The sequence below is a fragment of the Thunnus maccoyii genome, chromosome 16 (assembly GCF_910596095.1).
Source record: "Thunnus maccoyii chromosome 16, fThuMac1.1, whole genome shotgun sequence".
Lineage (NCBI taxonomy): Eukaryota > Metazoa > Chordata > Actinopteri > Scombriformes > Scombridae > Thunnus > Thunnus maccoyii.
This window is the reverse complement of record NC_056548.1, coordinates 20,384,945-20,399,103: the sequence shown is the minus strand read 5'-3', so window position 1 is coordinate 20,399,103 and position 14,159 is coordinate 20,384,945. Positions and strand designations below refer to the sequence as shown.

At 41.8% G+C, this 14,159-nt stretch overlaps 1 protein-coding gene across 1 annotated transcript in view; it reads left to right on the top strand.

Moving 5' to 3' along the window:
• Window positions 1-14,159, top strand: part of LOC121880926 (connector enhancer of kinase suppressor of ras 3-like) — a 49,949-nt gene that overhangs the window by 14,001 nt on the left and 21,789 nt on the right. Inside the window, exons 2-4 of the mRNA XM_042388552.1 lie at window positions 2,907-3,070; window positions 7,380-7,582; window positions 9,142-9,229. Of these exons, the coding sequence (XP_042244486.1) occupies window positions 2,907-3,070; window positions 7,380-7,582; window positions 9,142-9,229 (455 nt within the window). The remainder of the gene's footprint in view (window positions 1-2,906; window positions 3,071-7,379; window positions 7,583-9,141; window positions 9,230-14,159) is intronic.

The following is a 14,159-nucleotide window of genomic DNA, read 5'->3' as shown; positions in this document are numbered from 1 at the left end:
CCAAGTGGTTCACAGAGGCCATAAAACTCCTCCAAAGCGTTTCATCCTGCGCAGGCTTTTGAAAAAGCATTCACACAGTCCTCCCTGCTGCCTCCCCCTTCACCCAATTCACAATAAGGTGACACTCTATCTCCTTTACTGGTTTCTCTAGCCTTAATGAAAATTGATAGTCTCGCACACAGACACACACCCTAGCAGCCATTGATCGAGGCCAAATAAATGTTTTATAAGCCCCACTGTAAGGACACCCCTCTTTTATTCAGAAGGTGTCAATGGTTGTGTCCAGAGGGACAGATTGCTGTGGTACGTTCCTGTGTGTGCCCCTCAATTCAGTGGGAGAGTAATGCAGTTTCTCTGTGACGCACATTTACCCCAGTTCTCCACCAATGGTACCATTAAAGTCTCTGACGTATGTAAGTACACTCAAAATCGTACCCAATTCAAAGCTGATGCAAATCAGTTTGGACCTCTAGTGACCTGGAATTTCTCAACTGTCTGAAGTCTGAACTCCAAAGTCAGTGAAAGGATATGTGGGGAGATCACACTTGCCGATGAATGAAAGAAAGGCAAAATAACCCAGAGGAGAGGATAGACCCCTTATTCATTCCTTCAACTATTTATTTCCAGACTGTTTTCCCGTATCTAGTCTGTCTGTGTGATCTTAGTGTGGTTTTAGGGCAACAGAGCTAAGAAAACACACAACGTAAGCCTTAGCAAGTCTTATTTGTAAGCTGAACCACAACTTTCCCTTGTGCCCTTTTATTCTTCTGATTGGTGTGGAGATTTCGCACAAAGCATGGCACCATTCCACAGGAAATGCCTTTTTAACACTGCAGGATGGAGAAACTTTGCACCCTCTGGATCCGAGTCTTTGTTTTAATCTAATCGCATTAAGTGACCGGCCCAGAGTTTGTGTTTGGCTTGCGTTTGTCTTGTTGCGGGCTCAAGCTGGTGCTCAGTCCCTCTCAGTCTTCACAATGTGAAGTTGAATTCCTCGCAGAATGCCGGCTAGTCAGGGGTTAAGCTTAAAATTCTCTGAAGCCGTGCTCAGGAATTAACATGCCAAGGAATGAGAAACATCTAATGAGCCTAAGTGGACTTGACTTGTGTGGAGGCTAATGGTTAACAAGTCATGATGGATTTTCTCTTTGATTTTGTGGAGATGACTTGAGCTATTGCAGACATTTTCTCACAGATTGAAAATGCTGTGAACTTTGATGCCATAATGGAATTTTAATGGCCTTGAAGGGAGTCCTACAGCTACACAATGAGTGTATTCTCACGTGTAGCATTATTATGAAGAGAGTTTCTACATTAGATGTACTGCAGCGGGCTGCAATATCAGACATTTGTAAAACCAGTAACTTGACTTTTGTACTTTGTTAGCACTGTCTATTCATCCTGTGCAATATTTCAGCCTGATCCACCAAAACAAAGTGCTAAAACCTCTACTTTTATCACGCAGTAAGTTAGCATTACAGGTAAACAGAATTTACTTCTGTGTACAAAGTGTTTCTGCAGCTGCTTCATAGTAAAATCCTGTCCATTTGTTTGGAGTCTGATGAAGGCAAGGACTCACTGCTGGAATGTTTTCACTGTGAAGCAGCTGCATCTATGTGCACATAATTGTTTTGGCCAGCTTTGAATGCTAACTTCTTAACCTTTATTTGTATATTTATTATATATTTTATATATTTTTGTCAGTTCAGGTTTCATGCTTGTAACATGTTACACTCACACACAGACACAGTATCTTAGTATCTTCTTCTTTCCCTTACGCGTACTGCCTGCAATACATGCACAGACAGTGTCACATAGGCATGAAGGTATGAGGTGCCATTCACAAAAATGACTCAGTGACCACCAAACACACCCAGTGGGTCTTCACTCATAACTGCGTGCTCTACATTTTATATAGATGCAGTTATCTGCTGTTAAGTTACACGTTCCTAAAAAAAAGTCTTGCTTTTTTTGCAACTTGAATGTCAAACTGAAAACGGATCTGCCAAATCTTGTCTCGTGGCTCATGCTGAAGGATTTTATTTGTGTAAGTGTGTGTGTTTGTGGTACGGTTCGAGTGAGTTAGGGTGTCTTGCAGCTGACAGGTTTTTCAGAAAAACAGGGCGCAGGGCCATGTATCTGCAGCTGCCCCCTCTCTGTACGCTCTTTGATGGAAAGAAAGATGGCGTTTACTTACCCACAGCTAGCTAGACACACACACACACACACACACACACACACACACACACACACACACACACACACACACAAAGTCCACCGAGGGACACATTGCGTGCATAGGGAGGGTATGTTTGTGAGTTTGTTTATTGCAATGCACTCTATATAAGTCATTCTACACTATCAGAAAAGGTGGTTGCAGTGTTCAGAGCACATTTTCATGTTCGTTACATCCTTGTATGTAGAGGTGTTGGCAGTGTAACGGTCCAACTCATTTGTTATCAGAGCTCCAAATAGTAGCAAGCGGACACCCCTGACACTAGCACGTTTATTTCAAACGTCCACACCCTGATGACACACATACACACACACATGCAAAAGCACACAAATATAGCCATCCATTGTTTAACCAGCCTAACAGACTTTAAAGGTTTCAACCGTTACTCTGTTTATGGTGGTTTTTATCTAGCAAAGATAGTTGTCCCACCTGTTCCTTATCTGCACACATGCACACACATTCATATTATTTAGAAACAGACAGTACAAATAAAACTGACAGATACAGTAGTTCAGCCCTGGGTAGCACTGTTTTTGTTTTTTACTGTGGCAAAGCGATCTTGCAAATGACATTTGTCATGAACTTTGATAAAGAAACACTGTTAGCACCGTTATTTGAATGTTTGTCTAATGAGTCCCACTATTTGCCCCTCTTTCTCATGTGCATACAGGTTTGGATGACAGCCTACAGCAGTACGTGAGCAACTTTGAGCGGGAAAAGATCAGCGGGGAACAGCTACTGAAGATCACGCATCAAGACCTGGAGGAGCTCGGCGTGGCCAGGATCGGACACCAGGAGCTGGTGCTGGAGGCTGTAGATCTGCTCTGCGCTCTGGTCAGTAGATCTCCATTGTTGAGTGTGTGCATGGCTGACTGCATGTGTATCAGCAGGGGATATTACATACTTACAGGACCCGATCGTATCTTTAGGTAACAATTTGTAACAATGCAAGAGCCTCTCTTTTAGTCATTGACCCTCCCCCGCTCTGGCTCAGTAGTTTCTGGTCCGGCAGCTAAAGGAACCAGCGATGCAGAAAGGCTCATAATTTCCCACAAAGCTCAGCGGGGTGTAGAGGCAACACAACACATGAAGCAGCCCGAGGACACTGGGGTACAGTAGCGTCGATGGGGTCAGACAGGCCCGCGGCTTGATTTGGCAGTTTGAAACTGTGGGAGATTATCAGAGGCAGTTAATGGTAGCTATCATGTAGATACGAGTGACAGTTTGATCTGTTTGATAGATAAAATGAGAGGTCTTTCTCTCTGCCCTCTCTCCCCTCTCTCCCTTCAATGTTTAAGTCTGATTCACATCCAAAATACATACATACATGCTTTGGTTTTTTTGCGTCTATTCTCTCAGATAAACTGACAGAAATATTAAGCAAGTCATCTGTTTTATTCTCACCTGAGCTGCCTCTCTTGGTTCAAATAAAAATCACCTCTTTTGCTCTTATTAATCACCGTGGGAGTGCACCAGCTGACCCGATGTCCATCATCACAGCTCCTAGAAGAACTGCCAACAAAAATTTCTTTGCCTTCAACTAGCGAGCATGAAAACAGCGATGAAAACTGTCCGTGTTCCAACTGAAAGAGAAACAGGTTTTCCAGCAGATGGGATCGATTTGGAGTTTTATCACTTCCTGTGCCATAAAAGTCCCAGATTGTGGTCCCTGCGTTTTGATCAGTGTCAGCATTTCTCTCTTTATGTTCTCTTAAAGTTCTTTACATTCAGCGTTTGGGGCATGGTTATTTTTACCCTTAAGAAACTTAGCTGTGCAGTCTTTTCTCTACTGCGTAAGGCTGTATCTTGTATTGATGCTGATCTGAAAGCTGTAGGTCAAACAGGTTTGATACAACATATTTTGGTTCAAAAAGATGTGATGTCTGTCGGCGTCCTTCCACCTCGGCACGCTAAAGCTATGGATGAGTTTGCTAGGATCCTGTGGGAAGCACCGTGTGGTTGGCAACCAAGTCTCATCCGTCTCATGATGATTTCTTGGCTCCTTTGTGTGAGCTTGGGTCACAATCATTGAGCTTTATAGGCTGCATGACAGCTACTGGTTGTAACCATGAACCCTGTGCCGAACAATTTCTTTTGATGACAGCTTTGTACAAGTTTAGTCGGGGCTTGATTCATATCTCCACTTTGACCCTCCTATCATCGCACAGACTCTGTCTTTCTCCCATTGTGTCTCAAATGGGACATAGTCAGCCTGTCGTCATATATTCTGGAAATCATCCTCCTTGAGAATTAGATTGTATTTCAGAAAGAGATAGTAAATGAAGAGATGTCTGTTCTCTACCTGTTTATGTTCTTCATCTTCTCTACCTGTAATCATTGGAAGTGGACACATGGAAACACTTGTAACATAAAGGATTGCCTCTTTTGTTTTGATAGATTTACTCATCATAGCTTATGTACCATATGGTACTATACAACCTGTGATCCATAACCTCTTTTTTACCATCACTGTAATCAGGCCCAGATTTTTGTTCACCCCTAAGACCTTGGCAGTGAAATCTCAAACAATCTTCTCCTCGACCAGCTTCATAAATTTGGCCTTCAAATTTTGGCCTGCCTCAGCATGGTTTTGTTATTTTAAGTAAACCCCTTTCCTCGCATGTGAACCTTTCAAAAGGTGCAGTGAGTGATTTGTGTGTTTCCATGCACTGTATAGTTTTATGCACTATAGTAAAGAAGTATACGGCGCATTATATCTTCAGCCTCCCGCTCTGTTCCTTGAAACTTTGGACGAGGAACGGTGGACTCTCAGTAACCCCTCACCTCTGACTGAAGCAGTGCAGCTAAATGTTTTTTGTCCGTTAGGGGTTTCCTTATTAAGAATGAGGCCTCAGCCTCCCACTGGCCCCATGGGAGGAAGTAAGGCCCCGATTCAATTAGCTTTAACTGAGGCAAGGTCACCGCTACCAACAGAAACACAGGCCACCAGCACCCGAAACCCCCACGCTCCCACATACTTTTCACTCCCCCTACTTTCTCTCTCTCTCTTTTGTTTACTGTTAGGTCAGAAACTTCCTGTTGAGGCAGTAGCAGACATCTTTCTTACACTTTTTTTTTCTCACTGATGTTAGTAGATTTGCTCTTGCATTTTTAGATGTTAATGCATGTGTGTACGTAGTAAAGATTTCACCTTATCATAGTACCTTTTTATATATCGGCGCTGAGCTGTCCTGTTAGCAAACCTAAATCATGATGACTGATGGCCTAACATACTGCCCCACAGCCCTAAAGGAAACATTCATACCCTTCTACCCAAAAGCTATCAAGAGCAAACTGCTGTCCAGGGACAACGAAAGAACATTTCAATTAATTTTACTGGACTTTTCTGAGCCATGATGTCTTTTGCAGAGTCAGTGTAGAAACCCAACACTTCTTTATTTTTTCTTACACTCCAGCGACCCACTCAAAGACTAGCACCCCATGATATTCACATATACACATTATGACTCCAATGGCCATTGAGCATACAGTATATGACAGATCATCTGGCCATATCATGTGCCACAGAAGAGCTATAAATGTATTTTACTATTGCCGAGGGGGGAATCTGACCTAAGGTATCATGTAACACTTATCCTTAGATGGCACGTTGTAGTTTATACATGCAACAGACACACACACACACACAAACACACTCTCTCTCTCTCTGTCCAGGCTACAGACCTTTGTATCTTTTACAGTCAAGTCAGATCTGTGTAATGCCTGTTGCAAGGGCAGGAAGTGCTGTGTTGTGATAACCGTTCTCCATTTCACCCAAGGACACTTATATCAGTATATATTCCCTTCAAAGAGCCCCAACTGGAGCATACACAAAACGCCTCTGCCGTCTTGATTCTAGATTAACTGAATGCCTATAAAAAGACACTGAAGGAACGTAAATTTGGCTTGAAATGTTGTTGCGAGAATGAAAAATTGCATTTGATTGGAACCACAGATTTTTTTGCTCAAGCATGGTTTTTAGCTCAGCTGGCAGTGTGGGACAAAAGCTCGCTGGACATCTGTGGGCCAGTCAGAGCTGCTGTGACTGTGTGATTAGCCTGCTAATGAAAAAGCCAGGAGAGACGTTTGATCTGGAAATACTGCCTTTGTGCTGAAGTTCTACTTTTAGTGAGTGAATGGCAAAATGAGAAACCAAACCCTCAAACACGCTCTTTTTATTCTGTATAGGCTTTAATCATGTTTGCTTATCTTTTATGATGTTTCAATAATCCATTCCGTGTCAAATGTACCGTGAGCAAAGCTGCCTGCAGCTTCTGTTTGACTAGTACAATTATTCCAGTCATTCCTTGAGGATTGACATGAGTGAAATGATTTGTATGTTTTTTAACTCATGTTGGAAAGAGGCAGTGGAATAAAAGTAGACACTAACCACTTGCAGATCTCCCTTGTTGTTTGCCAAACACGTGCCATTTTACTCATTGCAAAGCATATTTAGCTCCTGGCACATCACACATAACAGCAGCATTGCTGGCAGTGATGCAACACCCTGTAAGCTGATATTTACCCGGACAAGAGCCAGGCTACCCTTCATCTGCTTACCTTTAACAAACAGTTTATTCCAAACCCATTCATTCAAATAAAATATTAGTCTCAGTCACACACTTTTCTGTGCAAGAAAAGATGCATGCTGTTTGGTTCACAGCTGGCTTGTACTGTACTTAGTGACCCGTGAAGACACACAGCTTGACTCTTTTGTGCATGTGAATCAGCTATAAATTAGAGGAATGCAATAGCAGGAACTTGCCCAGGCTCAAGAATGCAAACTTTGCTCCGCTTGATAGGAGTCAGGTGATGGCATATGCACACCCTTACCGTATGCCCTCGCGAGTCCTACAACAAGCCCGAGCTGCCCAGACAGACAAGCACACTTAAATCATATCTGTCAAGAAATGATTGCAGCCATTCTTGTACAGGACAGAACACGCTTTCTCGAGAATAAGACTTATTTAAAAAAAAGCAAGGACCTCCCAGGTTTATATTCTGCAGAACAGTTGTTGTTGTTTAAAACTTGGTGAAAGGGTGGGTAGAAGTGAGTAACATAGACTCTGCTTCAGTCACGAGTGTGTGCACTTTCCATTTTTGTTTGTCATGTTTTAAAGTGGGAATTCATTTACTGTTTCAGAACTATGGGGTAGAGACAGACAACCTGAAGAATCTGGTTGTGAGGATGAGAGCCGCCACCAACAGCCTGCACATGGCCACGTCTGATCGCAGGAAAAGCCCTGCGTACGATGGCAGCACCTCACGCAAGCCACCCAATGACTTTCTTACCTCTGTGGTGGAGCTGATCGGGGCTGCAAAGAGCCTCCTGGCTTGGCTTGACAGGTAATAACAATTTATCACCACTAACTACCTGTACACTCTGAATCAGGTCAGTTATCAGATGGGCTGCCATGAGGCCACTGCTTACACTAACTGCACATACACGTTTATTTTGGTTGTCAGCTTACCTAGTGATAGATATACAGACGGGGGACAGATTAACGGAAAAACCTGAATAAAAGAGTGGAGAAACATATTCAGTGCAGATGCCTCCATGCATCAATGCTCCCACCACCATCTCCATGAGATAAAATGATATGAACTTTCATCTTCAAATCTATTTAGCGTTTTCTGTGATTGTCTCTGATGCAATTGTATATTCTGTCATTTTGTTATGTCTGGCTATGTTTGTTTTTCTTTCTATCTGCTGTATTCTGGTCTATCTTGCAAAAGAGATCTTGATCTCAATGAGATTACCTGATTAAATAAAGGTTATATATATAAATGGAGGAATAGTGTTTATCCCTCAAATAGAGTTGCAAAGACTTGGCAAGGAGCACTGGAGCTCTTCTGAAGGCTTGTGGTAGCCTGACTCCATACTAAGACAATTCATGTCGATGTTTCCTTTAATTTAACACCTATCTGTATAAATATATATTTAATCTCAACTGGGGGCAGGTGAAATAAATAATTCCTTTTGTGGATGTGATGGCAAAGCAGATATAGTTATTCATTTGTGGAATAAAAAGAAATTCCAAAAAAGTCAGCAGTAATCACTGGCATGTCTCCATGTTGCTGGCCAAGTTAACACTATATACAGTTTCAAAGCTGAGATGCAACCCCCTGTGAGCTGAGATTGGACAGGAGCTGGCAGAGTCTCCTATGCTCTCCTGCTGACCTGCTCCAAAACACATTACACCATAAAAGCAGAGCATACTAAGCAGGTTGCCAGGATTAAGTGTTAGCTGGCTGAAATTAAGCTTCTGTTTTTTGACAGGCTTGGCTAAAGTCAGTATAGTGATGCCATGATATAAATGGTATTTGTGATGTTGAGATGAGAGATAACTGAAGTTAACATTTTTTTTACATATTTCCATTAAAAAAAATACAAGTGTAAGGTTAATTAGCTAAGGTAATTTTTCACCGGTTTATTTTTAAATCAACACATGGGCCTAACATAAATAAATCTACTGTTATGTCAGTTTATAGAGAGTTTATTCAACATTTCAATGAATTTACATAAGTCGGAGAGAAAAAAAAGTCGACAGAAATTGAGATAAAATGGCACCAGAACTGTAACATTCTTGACTTAAAACCAAGTCTGTCTGTGGCCAGTCACCCAAACACACAGTAATGAGTGCAAGGTTCACTGGGTCTATTGTTAAGCTCAGAGTTAGTAGCTTATAGCTCACTTCATGTCATACAGTATGTCTCAAGTATATCTGTTTTATAGCGTTTTCATAACTTGACGGTTTGGAGATAAATATCAAACACTGTTTTTATATACTTAGATTTTGAACTGCGCAGTTTGAGTGAGTGAACTGAAATTTCAACACAACTCTAACTCTGCAGTCTATCTCTAGTCCATAATGTTCTCTTTTTCCTTCTTTGTCTGCTTGCAGGACGCCTCTTACAGGGATCAGTGACTTCACAGCCACCAAGAACAAGATCATTCAGCTGTGCCTGGAGCTCACCACCACAGTTCAACAGGTCTGCACGCTAGTTAGTTCAACAGCACATGTGTAGCCAGCCCCCAGGAAAAATACAGACATACACACAATAGCTTTTTCCACTGAGCACATACCCACCCGGGGGTACAGACATACAGGATAAAGTGTAGGAGAAGAGAGTTATGGGAAATGTGGTTTGGCAGCCATGACATAAGCCTGAAGCCAGCAGTCTGAACACATTACTGCAAATGCTGATGTTTTCCTTGGGATCTTTCCTCCTCACGCTGGCTAATGAGGAGACCCCTTAGTGCGGGGACGTTTAATGGTGAACGTCGCTTTTGTGTTTCCAGTTTCATAAAACCCACTGGCGCTCTTTTAAAGGTGCCTGCCAACATTCCCCAGGCTGCCGTACTCCCTCAGCCATGTGGTTCCTGTTTTGCTTCTCCAAGATACTCGCAATGGGAGACCAAACTGTCTGAAAGCACTTCCTGTGTGTAGGTTTAGTGCAGGGATGAGGAGGTGGTCTGTCTGACTGCTGGATAGATGGCTAACTGTGAAAGCAGAGCATCAGCATTCATCCAATCCAATCCAAAAAAATATATTTCCAATTTTCTGCAGAGAATTGCTCTAGCATTGCATCATGATACAGTTTGTCTACTTTTGTCAGTTTCACACAACCAGTAGTGGTTGGTCAGACATTCATCTTAAAGAAAAGGCTTTTTCATCACTATCAAAGTAATTAGTTTTTAAGTTTTTTTTTCCCCCAAAGCCTGTGTCTTAAGCATAGCTCATTAAGCAACTCATTTTACACTGCCAGTGAAAGTGGTCGCCGAAACTGCAGGTGTCATTTTTAGAGGGTTATTGCATCAAAATAAATTCCTTTCCCAGAGTGCCTATTTCCTCACCAGTGTCTGGGATTTCAGCGCCTCCGGTGATTTACTGTGGATGTCTCGGTCATGGTCATCCAGCAGAAGTGGGGGGTATACATTTCCCACACTGCCATGTGAAGTACAGAAGTTATGGTGTAGAATAAACTCCTGATAGGTGCTGAAAGAGTCTTGCAAGACTGGAGCAATTAGTTTCCTCTAACAACCCGTGGAGAAATGCAGTTTGGTTCTTAACTGGTTTTAGACAACAATAGAAACATTGATGAGGAGGCTCATTTCCAACCCATCCCATCATTTCATCACAAATTCGCAAGAGTCTCGCCTTCCTTTCATATTTGTTTGGAGCATTTGGGCTGTTTTTAATAACTACTGACCAGCATATGAGCCACTGGTTAATAAAATAGGTTGCACAGGAGACTGCCACAGTGCTTAGTTTTTATTACGGGGGAGGATGGCATGAGGTTTGCCCAACTCGTTCATGAACTTCAGCCAAGAATCAGGGCTTTTCAGATCACACAATTTATGTGTTCTGCCTGAATGAAGTCTGTGTGTACACACACAATAGGACATGGCTATAAAACTGTGAACGCATCACCCATTTTGGCTGACCTATCAGTGTGGAGGTCATTCTTTTCAAAGAACCCATTTTTCATTGATCCCTTCTGTCTTTTGTCCATGCTTCCAACTTCTCAACTGTTGACTCAGATATGAATTTTTTTTCTCTCTATTTTTAGCAGAAAAACTGAGATTCCATTATTTAAACCAAAGCCTAAAATTAAACAAATACATGCAGCATATGTTGATACCATATGAATAACAGGATGTTAGGAGGCCAAGTTTAAAGTGTTGCAGTCATGGCTTTTATTTCCCATTGGTGTAAAGTCAGTCCAGGTCCCCGCACTGTGCCAGCACCCCTCTCTCGGCCACTTCATTGCTCGACCATGCAAATCCGCTCTGGTGGCAGATCAAAGGCCCAAAGAGCTGCACACAGAGAGTCATCTGATCCACACCGGCCGTGGGATCAAGTCCATAACGTGAGGGATCAGTACACCCGGGGAATTGTTCCTCAGCCTCTCTCAGTTCTTAGTTATGATCTGGCTTCTGTCTGTGAGAGAGACTTTGGTTTTGACAAAGATATGGGATTAATTTGGATTTCATGAACAGATCTTAGACGGATTATCTGCAATATTGGCTTCACATGATTTGATGGTACTATGAAATTATGTGCCAAGCAATGTCTGCAGCACACAATGATACTGTTTTGTTTCAAGGCTTCTAAACACTGAAATATGTATTTTTAGCTCATCCCCTTTGGCTTAGTCAACAGTGTAGTCATCCAAACATGGGGCAGTCTCTGAAAGAAATATGCAGTTACATGTTTACGCAAGCATGGCCAAATTCTTTCTGTAACCACCATAAGTTCTTGGCTGACTTTAGGGAATATATTGATGGAAACAGGATTTTGGGACCAATATATGTCAAATGAAACCTATTATGATTGTGTTTTTTTCCCCCCACTTTATGTTTATACTGGCTTTTCATTTTTCCCCAAAGTAAGGGGAAATGTGTCAAAGGCATGTGTTTGCTACACAGATCATTTTAGAAATTCTTAGATCTATCAAACATATTTAGAGAGCATAAGATATACTCTGCTTTGATGTGAAGCCATTGCTTGTGGCCACAGAGAGTCAGTCAAATCTTGTCAATGCAAATAAACCAACTGTATGTCAAGCCAAATGCATTTGAACACAGACGCCCCCCTTTAGCACAGTGGAATGTACAAGCTATAGAAATATGGATAAACTTGCTCGACCCCCATTCAGTGTCTGCACAATGGATTTACAAAGAGCAACAGAGCTGGCTTTGTACATAGCACATGCCTATGCATGCCTATGCCTAATACTATGAGGGCTACAACACCAGTTTTCCTATATTTTGTATCAGGCTTGTGCCTTGCGAGGGCTCTCAAGAAATAAGAGACTTGTTTGAGTTGATTCTTTGTGGTCTAGTTTTGACAGAAGCGTTTCACCTGTGTTTTGATGGACGTGTTCCCTTGTGGCATCTCAGCTTAGAGTCAATTTCATAAACAGACAGGGGCCCCCCACATGCACAGTAGACCCCCCTCCTTAACCCAGGCCCCTTTCACCACCAACAACACAGTTGTCAGGGGAGGCTGTTGCCTCAGCTGTGTCCAGTCCAGCTGCAGTCTATGAGCACTGTGTTGGGACACATGGAAGGGAGGGTGGTCAGTCTCCCAGCTGACTGTGCAGAATTGGTCAGTGGGTCCTTCTCCAAAACAATCAGAATCACAGCTACTGTGCCTTGTTGGACTTCCACAGACCCCTGCCTCCACTAGCCCACCCACTTAATGTATCATATAACTGTGGAAACCAGCAATGCGTCCAAATCTTTGCAGAGGACCAAAGCACTTTTTGGATGAAGGGTTTCTGAACATCATTAGATATTTTACCCAATTGTTCCCCACCGTGTCATCTGAATATTGTATGGTATTTACGTTCCAATATAGTTAACTGAACCAAACGGGGCATTATGCAATTACAGCTACCCCAGAATTTAGGCAGAGACGTAATTTGAACCTCAAAGCTGTTTATTTGTGGCAGTTCTCCATTTTTCTCAGTTCTATATCTGGAATGTTGATTATATCATATTTACCCAACTCCTGTACTGCCCTACAGAGCCAAACCGCAGTGACTACAATTTTGGTCAAAATTGAGTTACGACTGAAATTGAACTTTTAAATGTCTGTTTTATCTTGTGACAAATTGTCCAAGTTCAGCCTTGCTCTATCTTAGAGAAAACACAATGTAAAAATTGCAGTAACTACAAAATCCAACCAAAAACGAAGGCAAACCGCAGTAAGTGTAGTTACTGCGCTCTGCCTTGGTTTCTCAGAGCTTCGGCTACAGTTACTGCGGTCTGCGACAGCCGTCCAAATTGTTAATGAATGAGGCTTCAGTGTCTGTAAATCCCATATTCTAGCCAATTTCAGGACAATCCAAAGAAGGGAATCTTTGTGTTCTCCACTGGGAACTCTTACTTACTTTATATGTGTGGTATCAGCTAATCCAATTGTTGTAGATAGTAATCATAGTTTGGATTTCACTGTGCTAGCACTAGCTAGCTAGAAAGGACAAGAGAGTGCACTGACATTAGTTTACAGACTGAAAGCCCCCCCCCTCTCTCTCTCTCTCTCTCTCTCTCTCTCTCTCTCTCTCTCTCTCTCTCTCTCTCTCTCTCTCTCTCTCTCTCTCTCTCTCTCTCTCTCTCTCTCTCTCTCTCTCTCTCTCTCTCTCTCTCTCTCTCTCTCTCTCTCTCTCTCTCTCTCTCTCTCTCTCTCTCTCTCGTATATTTTAGGGGTTACAGGGAGCAGATAGTACAACCATAATCCGGTGTTACGATTCACACTATGTAGCTAAGTCATAATTTATATAACTTCAACTTGTTATCGATACAGCAAGCATTACAACAATTTTAAAGGTTATGAAGACAGGAACTTGATTATATTCTATAAGAGCATATATCTAATTCTAATTAGGTTTACTTAGTTTTACAATTAAAATAAATACATCAAGCCATCTTAATAGATTAAACCTCACAAAATAATACTTGAAGATTGCTTGAATTATTCTTAATTACTCATCAACTTACAATTTTTAAACATGCAAACAATAACACAATTAAATACAGATATAATGAGAAATCAAATTATATTTAGATTTTCCCAGGAAGAAGTCACTAAGATTGTAGTTACTGCACTTTGCCTTTACACTACATATATGTCTGTTTTTAAGGTAGTACAACGGCAGAGTGCTGTATCTGCATATTTGGGTCAAATAATTGGTCATGATTTTTAGCCATGTAAATTATTTAAAGAATACACATTTAATAAGAACATTACCACTTTTGTACCTGTAACACATTTGTTTGGACAGTCAAAAAACTTGGAAGCCATTTTTCTCAGTTTCATTGCTAGCGTAGCTACTGCGATTTGCCTTTGTAGGGCAGTATACTTTTTCCTCTCTTTATCCATTGAATAACCTCTTCCTCTGCCCCGTTGTTTAC